Source organism: Seriola lalandi, unplaced genomic scaffold (assembly GCF_002814215.2).
Source record: "Seriola lalandi dorsalis isolate HSWRI2012SDOR001 ecotype SW California unplaced genomic scaffold, Sedor1 jcf7180002054246, whole genome shotgun sequence".
Classification (NCBI taxonomy): Eukaryota; Metazoa; Chordata; class Actinopteri; order Carangiformes; family Carangidae; genus Seriola; species Seriola lalandi.
This window is the reverse complement of record NW_019524799.1, coordinates 348,537-359,031: the sequence shown is the minus strand read 5'-3', so window position 1 is coordinate 359,031 and position 10,495 is coordinate 348,537. Positions and strand designations below refer to the sequence as shown.

The 10,495-nt window shown below is 40.0% G+C and overlaps 3 protein-coding genes across 5 annotated transcripts in view; 2 read left to right on the top strand and 1 right to left on the bottom strand.

The window, feature by feature from the left end:
* Nucleotides 1–17: 17 nt before the first annotated feature.
* On the top strand, nucleotides 18–1,296 carry LOC111653818 (uncharacterized). The gene is made up of 2 exons (XM_023404516.1): nucleotides 18–1,100; nucleotides 1,207–1,296. The coding sequence occupies exons 1-2, from the start codon at nucleotides 197–199 to the stop codon at nucleotides 1,221–1,223; spliced, it is 921 nt and encodes a 306-aa protein (XP_023260284.1). The 5' UTR covers nucleotides 18–196; the 3' UTR covers nucleotides 1,224–1,296.
* A 75-nt stretch (nucleotides 1,297–1,371) lies between these two features.
* On the bottom strand, nucleotides 1,372–6,791 carry LOC111653817 (glutamate receptor U1-like). Its single transcript, XM_023404515.2, has 10 exons — nucleotides 6,602–6,791; nucleotides 6,330–6,415; nucleotides 4,840–4,871; nucleotides 4,549–4,728; nucleotides 4,103–4,326; nucleotides 3,832–3,929; nucleotides 3,465–3,682; nucleotides 3,127–3,346; nucleotides 2,787–3,031; nucleotides 1,372–1,997 (listed from the first exon to the last, which is right to left on the bottom strand). Exons 2-10 carry the CDS (start codon nucleotides 6,412–6,414, stop codon nucleotides 1,893–1,895), a joined length of 1,407 nt encoding a protein of 468 aa, XP_023260283.1. The 5' UTR covers nucleotide 6,415; nucleotides 6,602–6,791; the 3' UTR covers nucleotides 1,372–1,892.
* A 3,265-nt stretch (nucleotides 6,792–10,056) lies between these two features.
* brpf3a (bromodomain and PHD finger containing, 3a) overlaps nucleotides 10,057–10,495 on the top strand; it is a 10,024-nt gene continuing 9,585 nt past the window's right edge. For all 3 annotated transcript variants that reach the window (XM_023404503.2, XM_023404504.2, XM_023404502.2), the window contains exon 1: nucleotides 10,057–10,369. The gene's annotated coding sequence lies outside the window, so the exon portion shown is untranslated. The remainder of the gene's footprint in view (nucleotides 10,370–10,495) is intronic.

The following is a 10,495-nucleotide window of genomic DNA, read 5'->3' as shown; positions in this document are numbered from 1 at the left end:
CATTGTAAAACAGATCAAACCCTCAAATGCAGTGCAAGCTGCCAGGAAACACATCCGAAAAGCAGCTCAGAAGCATATAAAGGGCCATCAAAGGCAGCCTTCTCTAGACTTCTCCGTCCTGTCCTCAGAAGATGGACGTGCTCTGTACTTCCGCAAGGATCTGGATACAATCTCTCAGGACAGCAGGAATGGGGAAATGTCTCCTCTGGTACATGGGCCAGCAGCCAAGGCTGCCATCCACAAAGGAACCATGAGTGAGCCAGTGAGGCGTGCTCACAGAGTCAAAATTCATGAACCACCAGAGACAAGGAGAGGGATCTTCAGCCGGATGTCCTCCACTGACTCCCACCACATGGGGCCTGCTCCCTGTGTGATAGCGGATAACTTTGACCTTGAGTCCTCTTCCCAGGCTTCTTGCCCTGATGGTCCTGCTCCTGACAGCCAAAATCCAATTCAAGAAGAATTGGAGAATGAACTTAATGAACCAACAGAGTCAAACTGTGCTGAGCAGGAGACACTTCAGACACTTGAACCAGAGCAGCCTGAACCATCTGAGGAATTATCAGTAGAACCACAAACTGCAATTGAACCCGAGCGACCACCAGAAGCTTCGAGTCAGAGCGGTTCACTCCCTCAGCCTGAGCCCGTGCCACAGCCTCTGCCCGAGCCTGAAGCCAAACCTCCTCCACTTATCCCCCCAGCATCCCCCGCAAGGGTGAGACGGACCTTAGAGGCTCCAGCCACCCCCCGACCGCCCACCCCCATACGAACAAAGGTCCGCTCACGCAGTTGCCCTCGAAAACAGACTACCTCTCCTCAGACACCGATGGTGAAGCACAAACCTGCTTTCCACTGGCAAACACAGAGAGCACAAAACTGTGGCAGCTACAGTAACCAGGTGAGACACATACCCAATGGTCTCTGCCTGTCGGACAGCACATGCAGCAGCAGCGGCGGCAGCACCGACAGCCTGGAGTTTGTGCCCTCCTGTTTGCCAGCCGATGCAGAGAAGCGTGAGGGCACCCTGCAGAGGGAGATGAAGGCCCTTTTTGACCAGAAGATGAGAGAAATCCGCTGTAAATCACCACTTTTTCCAGATGGTGAGTCATGGATGATTTGAGATTGATATTTGTAGAGTAAAATAAAAAAACAAATATGAAAGTGGCTGTATTAAATCCTGGTTTTTGTTTTTTTTTGGTTTGCTAGATTCGACCACAGTTTAAATTTGTGACTCCAAAGACAACAAGCTCCTTCAGAAGACGAAGAAGAAGATGAACAACAAAGGAGGTGTGGGAGAACAAACAAAATGTGACTGAGTCACAAAGTAGTTCTGATTTTCTTTCTAGATAAATGGGAAGACACGAAGCAGAATTTCATAATTAGACAGTTTTTTTTTTTTATTATTTTAGGTCTGCTGTAATGTTTACAATCCACACTGTTGTACTCATGCTGCTGGAATGTTTACAAACAACACAGTTTTTATGCATGAAATACTTTTTAAAAAGAAATTGATGCCATTGCCAACTGTACAAAACAGCATGATGTAGAGTCATAGAAAAGTAACAGAAAACTCATAAAGTACATGATCCCTATTTGTTAGTAAAAAGTTTTCAAGTTTAAGCAAGAATTGTTTCAACAGTTATTTTCGTAATATTTTAACTATAATGTTTGCTTTTTCATTGGAACTGTAGCATTTGTACTTGAAAATCAATAAACTAATTATTTTTAATAAAAATGCAAGTTTTTTTATTTTCTAATGTATCTTTTCAAGTAAGAAAGTTCAAAACCTACACTTCAGCTAATGTTTGTCAAATGTCATCAAAAGAAAAAAAACTAAAAGTTAAAAGGATCACAGTTTTCAAACATGGTAAAAACATGTTTCTAGATCATTTCTATGCCTTTTCTTTATCTTTGTCTACATTTTCCTGGGGTCTGCTTGCATTGCTGGTCCTCAAGCGCAGACTCAGTTCTTCAGTCAGCACAGTGCAACAGGATTTCTGAGGGAGAGATAAAAATATAAATCAGTTAATGTGTCAATATGTTGATGAATTTAATGTGAACGTGGCCAGACTCATACCAAGAAGGAGCTTTTAGAACAAAACAAACTGCACTAAAAATAAATCATATTACAAAAAGAATTAAAGTGCCCAGATATGTGATTCTACCTTTAACAAAAATGCCCCTGTCAATTGAAGGATGAGTGAACTTATTACCTCTGATCAGAAAGTTACATCATACACAATTATGACAAGGAAAATTACCACTGGGGATGTTATTGGGTGTTATTGGCACATCAGATTTAACTAGTCTCTTATGTCAGACACCCTCTTGTGGCAGAATCTAGGAGGTGACTCAATGGATTTGCTAATGTTGGAGTTAGATGCCAAGATATGTAGTGTTTATGAACCACATCTTCAACAGACTTATAAATTGGGCTATACGTAGACAAAAACTAAATGTGATGTCGGCTCCTGACTGGTTTAACAACCAGAAGTTCATTATAATTAATTTGTTTCGCTTGAAGCTGATGAGACAACCAACTGGTTCATTACAGTGTTGCTTTTAACTATAACAAATTATTTGGTCTTTAAATGGTTCAGCAAAGGCTGCAGTCTCAAGGCTTATGAAAGAGTTTCAAATCCTACTGTATAAACACAAATGCAGATTGTCAAGCTGAAAACAATACTACTTGCATTAGTTACTGGAAAGTTAACACTTTGGCGATGAAGGTTTTTTGTTTTTTTTTTGTCAGCAGTAATGTGATTTGTGAATGCATTTGCAAATACCCTCTGCTCCACTGCACCCCTGCGACTCTTAGAGGTGAGCTCCAGGACAGCCAACAGTGCTCCCAGCCCCAAGCCCAGGGAAAGAACCAGGAACATTCCCTTGAGGCTGTGCAGCTGCACAGGTGAAGACTTGGTCCTGTCTGCTATGCAGCTGCTGGCCCACCACTTGCTTCGCAGGTAAGCCAGCTCTCCAGCTTCACTCAATTGAAGGATTGCCACACTGAGGTTCTTTATCAAAGGAGAACCTTGAGGAAATTGATAGGTGTAATGTTAGCTACACTATTTCAACATTTTTCTTTTTAATTAAATTATTTAGAGGTCTTAAAATGAGCAGCCTCACCAAACGCAGCAGCAATGCTGTATCCTCTCATGCCAACGACTTCATGAGCTCTGACCAGTTCACAATGCCGCGCCACTGCCAAGTCTAGAGAGACAGATTCTCCAATAAAGGCGAAGTTGCCCTCTTTTGCACGCCGGACCCCCTCATCCATAGATGACACGAAACTCTTAGTTCTCTCCATGTGTTCATAGATTCTGCGATACACTGGGTTGTTTGAATTCTGGATGAAAGAGAAAATAATAATTGGATTGCATAAAAGCTGCCATGAGATAAGTAATCCAATGAACGAGTTGTCTTTCAAGTCTTAACAACTGAGAGATCAACATCTTCATTCTCACCTTAAAGAAGGCAAGGGTGGAAGAGCCAGCCAGGCAGCCATACTCAATTGTGTCCTGATTGGCCAAGTCCTCAAATCCTTTCACCATCAGCTGAGCTGACTCAGAGCTCTTAGAGGAGCTGAGGTTGGAGAAATAACAAGCCAGGAGGACAACAGTAAAAAACCACCAGCTGCAGCAGATGACACGACCTGAAAGAGCTTTGGGGTGAGGACCAGCACCTGACAACACGAAAAGGAACACAAGGAAGAAATGTTATTCTATATGAGAAAGAGAAGTTTTGCAGATAAAAAGAAACAAATGAGTAGTACAGAGACTCTCCTCTCCATTTGCTGTGTTGGCATACGAAGTGTCTGGTTTTGCTGTTTACCTTGAAGAGTCAGAGCTCCAGCTGTGTACCACAGGCTGTGGAGGAAGCTGAATCGGTTCTGTTCACTCTGAGGCTGACTCCACTCACACGGGCTGATTCTGCAGTCACGTAAAAAAATAAAAAGAATCATTAATGTAACACCACTCCACTGCTTGCAAAAATGTGGAAATATCCCCAGAAAATAAGTAGATGTTCACATTTAAATCCATATACAACCCCGTCAGTAAACAACGATAAATAGATGAAAGATTCAACTTCTTGCATTACCAACCTGGCAACTATAAAGATGCTTGCAGCAGTCCCCAGATAGGCAATGAGGATGCCGACCCAGGTCTCAGCTGTAAAGGGGGTCAGAAAATCAAAGAAGCCCGATCCCTCCGAGATGTCCTTCCTCAGCAGGATGCTGATTCCTGTTTGCATGAACGGTTTGGTCATCCCCACGGCTTTCTCACGGGCTGCAGTGAGAGTCAGTGGAGCGATCGCAAGATCTGCCTCCTGCAGGGGAATGCATCAAAACATTGAACGTGTGTAAGAAGATATTATAGACATACATTTATAGAAAATTGTTAAGGGGTTGAAGAGTTTTTAATTTAACCAACAACCCCGCCACATATTGACTTATTTTGAATGCAACAGTTGCCAGCTCGACGACTCAAGCTTCTACAGAGTACTCTGCTGTCCTTTGACTCCTTCAAATGTCAGTTTTCATATACTCACCCCTCTCACCACCTCTCCAATCATCCCATTCCAGTTCCCATTGTCATCTTGCCTGCCGTACGAACCATCTTTCACCAGCTGCACTCTGTACTTAAAGCCCAGTTTCTTGGCAACTTCAGACAGCAGGTCCATGCAAAAGCCTTCCAGCTGAGTGCCCTTGGAAATTGTATATGGCTCTTGCTATAAGGAAAAATGTTAAAAGATAATCAGTAAAATGTGCTTTATCTTTGATCTTGTATTCACAGTGACAAGCTTAAGTATTAAGAGTCAGAAAGGTAAAGATAAAACTACCTTTATAGTTGTGATTCTCAGCTCAGATTGCACTGATGATGAGGGGGAAGAGTAAGGAGCAAGTTAATGCAATAACGTTTGGATTAGTAGCTCCCAAACTTTTCATAATTTTTCTCAAAAGTATCTTTTACACAACCATGTCTCAACAATTATTAATTGGATAAACATGAAATTTTATACAGACATTCGTGGCCACCAGAGGATGAATCCCTTTGTCTTTGTTGATCCTCTGATTTATTATCTAGCACCAACGACAGGTCCTAGTTCTCAAATGTCTGGTGAAATATCTTAATAACTACAGGATGGATTGGCACAAAGGATTTTGGTGATGGTGACTTTACTGACATTAGTATCTAGTTTAAAAGCATTGCAAAATAAGCTAGCATGGATGTAGACTCTTGCTAATAGTATTTTTGCAGTTATAGCTTAGTTGTTTTTTGATATGGTTGAAAATGCAATATAAAATGCAGACAATGTAAATGTTACCTCATTCTTGGGGTGAAACATTATCTAAAATGTATAATAAATCTTGTATAAATCATCTTGTCTATGAAAACTGAACAGTTGGGATGGAATGAGGACACAACAAATAATGAGGATACATTACAGTAAGAGAGCGACTCATTTGTGTAGGGGCCGTCTTCAGACTTTGCTCTGACACGCAGAGATGTCTGAGGTGAATTTTGGGGTACATGACTTGACCTTCTAGCCACAACTGGTTTCCGGTATCCTAGAGATCTGGCCACTCTCCTTTTCTACTTGAAAACATTTTGCAGACCACAATCTATTTAGAGCAGTGTGTTAATTCAAAGAGTCTCAGTGCCATGGCACTGTGGGATGGGAGGGCAGTCAAAGAGTATCAAAAGCCTCAATTCAGGCCAAGGCTTCAGGGATCCATCACCACGGGGTGATCCTGACAACCATCAGATCCTCCTTTTCAAAAGATGACACGTATACAAGCTCTTCAAGCCCCTGTCACTTTTTGGCCACTCTGAACACAGAGTCTTTGTTTGCTCCATAGAGTTGATTTATTGCCATTTTTTGTGACAGTGTCTACTGGCTTGCTTCCTTGTCTGTTTTTCTACAAGAGTTGGACAGGATGTGGCACTACACTTTGATATTCATCCGATTTGACAGTCTATGTATTTATGTCTTGTCAAGCCTGAGAAATTTCTACCAAATCCAGCAGTGAAAACATGAGGAATTTGGCACAAGTAAAAAGCAAGCTGCCACCACACTGAATTACAAATGCAGTGACCGGGTCAAACTTAGAAATATTAGTGTCCAGAAACCAATTTTTTTTCTTTTCTTTTTTTCTAATGTTGTCAATCAGACCGACTTCTACATCAGCGTACACTCAATCACTTTATACATTTGAGGTAAAAAAACAACAAAACAATTGTCAGCATTGTCTAACAACCCTGGTGAAATCTGTTATATTGCTCTATTTCTGCATAAGTACAAACCTAAGATGAATAAAATTCCCTTACCTGCAGCACAGATTCCCGTTTCCAGGAAAAACCCAAAGGACAGTGCAAAGAAGCCAAACAGCATCTTGTTTCTGCTGATCTGCATCCTAAGAGTTAAAAATAGACAGTTAGAGGTTGATGGTGCACCAGAATGATCACATGGATAAACTGAAATAAATGTATGTTGAGATCTTTCTTGATACAAATGCAAAAATGTGATTCAAACCATTACATTAAATAGTTTAAAAACTGAAAATCGGTGAAGAGAACATACAGAAGATGAATGTCCTTACCTGAAAAGAGTCCAAGATGTGACTGCTGGATTGGCACGTCAGGCTTCAGACAGACCCCAGTAATGCAGCGTGATCTGAAGTTTTTCAGATTCAAATGTGTTAAGACAGCCAACGAAGTTTTTGTGGGTGGAGAAAGTGGAAGAATTTTGAAGGGTTGGGGAGAAGCAGCGTGAAGTACGAACATACAGCTTCCAGTATGGATTAAAATGTGGTGATTTGTACTAAGAATGACCCATAGAATATCTTAATAATATAAATGAATAAAAAAGCATCTGAGTCACATCATCTTGTTAGAGAGCAGTAACATAATACATGTATTGTACTTTAGCTAAGTATCATGGGTTTTGTGATATTTACATTACATGTGAACAAAGTTGAATATTTGAAGCTCATGAAGCTATAGAGGCGGCTGTCACACAATGTATGTATTACACTTACAGGAAGCTACTGTATACATAAAGTATAACTGTTGAAGAAGTACGTTGAATTTTTTAACCTTTATTTATTCAGGGTAGTTTCACTAGGAGGCAGTTTTTCTTTTACAGCAACACACTGACCACATTCACACAGTTACACAGATTCACACCTGGAAGCTGCCCAGTACAACAGTCAGTACACGGTCTGACCTATTGGCCACTGGAGCAGTTTGGGTTCAGGGCGTAGCTCAAGAGCACCACAGTAGTGCTGATGAGGGAGAGGCTTCTTTTCACTTTTCCCAGCCAGATTTGCTAGTCTTGGAAATGAACCTGTGACCCTCCAGTCACACGTTTGCATCTCTAACCTTGAGGCCGCTACGCCCCTGAATACAGATTAATGGAGACTAACACAAATATGAATGTTATTGGGTTTTGGTCTCTTTTGGAGATGTTTATGTCAAGCCTCAAAAAGCTCAGTATAAGTTTATATATGTATACAGAAGTTAACAAGCCAGCATCAGCCTTTGAAAGACAACATTTCCCTCTCCTCATTTAAAGTAAAAAACAGATTGGCTTAAATCTTGCGATGCCACAAACAAAAATCCAAATGTTGTAACACAAAGAGAAAAAAGATGTAGAGTGAAGATATTCTTGCAAAGAACTGAACATAAAACTAGTCACCTATTGAGGAGAGTGCACACTGACCCTGGGAAGATATCTGAGGCTCAGTGAAGTGCTGAATTAAGAAAAGTAAGAAAGACTTTTCTTATGTCATAAATAAATAAAACCTTCCAGTCTGTTTAAAGCTAACCAAGACTGAAGATTTGTTTTTTGTTTCAAAATCAATATTTGGTACGGTCCTCTTTGACAGGTTTAGCTCTCTGAATAACTCTCGTCTACCTGACTACATACAGTAAGCTATGTATTTTACAGTATGGGAGGGGGCATGCATAAAAATAAGACTGTTCTAGTACTGTTTGTGTGTTTGTTTGTTTTAGTTGAATTTGTATTTTACCATTCACATCTAAACCAATTGTCTTACTCTATATGGTTGCAGGTAGATATAGCTTGATATAAGCACATCACAGTTTAATCTGGATTGTGGACACTATAAAATGAGTGATAATACATCAATAAATTTAAAAAAAGCCTGCTGGCATGGTAAAATGACTTTATCTTAGCACGGGCAAATGATCCTGCTGCAATTTGAAGTAAGTGCATCTTCTCCTGCCAGTGGAGGAAGTTCATTTAACAAAAATCATTGTTGGCTTTGATGGAGCACAAACCCATAACATTACTGTTTAATCTTGTACCAATTGAACCACAAGGTTACAAAATTAACTGCAGTTATTCTAATGGAAGAATTTTTGGCAACTCACCTTATCAGAAAGACTGATTCCACATTATATTTTATTATTTGGTCAATTGATCAGTTACATTTTCTGTAAATGTTATCTCCATATATTATGGTCAAAACTCAGTTTCAAAGAACAGACACTTCCAGGAGCATACATTGAACCACACACATATATACATAAATCTGTATTTTGATTTGTTTTTTTCTTTATTAATTTACAATTGTGTTATTTAATCCACCTCTAAAGAAATATAGTTTGCCTGTAACTGTAGAATTTGAACCCCTCCTAAAACAGTCCTAAAATTCCCAGAAACAATACTGAGGGGACATAACCTAAGACTCCTGATGTAATGTAATAAAAAAGAGAATAATGCAAAATCCATTTTATGTGTCAGGTAAGTTAAAATGAAATAAATGTAATGTTGGTTTACAGAGGCTCTCAGTGCATCCACATGCAGTTACCCAGCAACAGAGGCATATAGGTAGGATATCTGATACACAGGTCAGATAAAAAGGCTATTTTTGGACAAAATATTTAACTTTCACTTATATTAGGCCAACAAAATATAAATTAGAAAAAATGGGGGCAAGACTTTGAAAGCAGATCCTACTGATTGATAAAACAGACCCAACTCAAGGTCCACTTAGAGCTTTCAAAAATATCACCCAGTCTTCATTAGCTGACAGAGTTTGCACACAGATGGATCTGTTGACATGTGAGTTCTGTAACTGTTGCAATTTCATCTGCAGCACTTTTTTAGACTTTTTTATCTGTGCTGGCTTAAGAATTCATTCACGACAGCTCATTCTTTTATTGAAAGCTCCACAAAAAGCTGAAGCTTTTGTTAGACTTGCTTTGTCAATGTTTCCCAAGGTTCCACTTTTAATCCAGGCCAAGAAGTACTACAAGTGATGTGGATGAAACAATACCAGCTACTGGGCAGATACAGAACCAACAGATTCACCTTTATTAGAACTGTGCAAACTCCATCCACTGTTGAAGACTATGTGATACAAGCTGCAGAAAAGCTAGTAACTAGACAAGAGGGTTTTGGGCTGTTGATCTCACGTCACGTTGGGCTCTGAGAAGTTATAATCAGCATTTTTCTCTATTTTCTGACAAAACAATTAATCAATTAGTAGACTAATTAATAAGCACATTAATCAGTAATGAAAATACTATTTAGCTGCAGCCCCTGCAGCCTGAAATGAAATGTATTAGTATAAATGGAAGACTTCACCAAATGAATAAGATATGATATCAGTGTTTCTATGACTACAGCAATCTATTTTGCAAAGCCCTTAATGTATATTAGAAATATAGGCAAATGCGTGAACAAGTATTTGATTATTGTTTTCTTCATATTATGTTGTTATTATACTTGGATACTGGATTGTTTAAATTACAGGTTTGTTTCTCATGCTTACCTAGAAATAACAGGTGTGTAACAGGTACAATATGGGATCTGGGGAGAAATGAAGATGAAGCCATAAGGCGCGGAATATCTGTGTCGTTGTTTTTCCCATCGCTTCTTTCTGTGTTGAGCTCTAGACTGAGTTCGATGAATTCATTTTATCGGCTTGACCAATCAGAGCTCGGTGCGCGTTGCGTGCGAGGTGAGGCGGCGACCTACTATTGGCTGAGGTGGTTTTTTCCAAAGGGGCGTATTTTTTCAAGCCATCTTGACTGAATATTTAGCCTCATCCAAGGTACATTAATTTGATATCTTCGGGATTTTGCTGCCCCCAAGTTGCTAACAGGCATCGTTTGAAAGGTTTAAAGCACAGCTATGAGACCGGGTCGAGTTTGTGTGTCTGACCGAAGTCACAGCGGAGAAGTGAAGTGCTGAAGATGACGCTGTCGCTCCTGAAATTACCGGCTAGCTAAGCTAACGGCTAGCATGTCCGCCTTGGTTGTAGTCTGTCACTAGCTGACATTTAGCTAGGTGCAGTAATTCTGTTTGGCACTCGCACTGCAGAGGACGATTTTACAAGGTAAACGACACTGATATTTACAGTATTTTCGGCGTTGCTTAGAAATTCTGCTGTTTTGTTACACGACTTCTGTGTGTCCCGTCCGATCGAGTAACGTTTTCACATCAGCAAGAGACAATCTTTTTG

Coding starts and splice junctions, on each gene's coding strand:
- LOC111653818 (XM_023404516.1), top strand. CDS start 197: ATGTCTCCTCTGGTACATGGGCCAGCAGCCAAGGCTGCCATCCACAAA.
- LOC111653817 (XM_023404515.2), bottom strand. CDS start 6,414: ATGCAGATCAGCAGAAACAAGATGCTGTTTGGCTTCTTTGCACTGTCC. Junction 4,327..4,548: donor TTGGAGAGGTGGTGAGAGGG/GTGAGTATATGA, acceptor ATTCCCCTGCAG/GAGGCAGATCTTGCGATCGC. Junction 3,930..4,102: donor AGCATCTTTATAGTTGCCAG/GTTGGTAATGCA, acceptor ACGTGACTGCAG/AATCAGCCCGTGTGAGTGGA.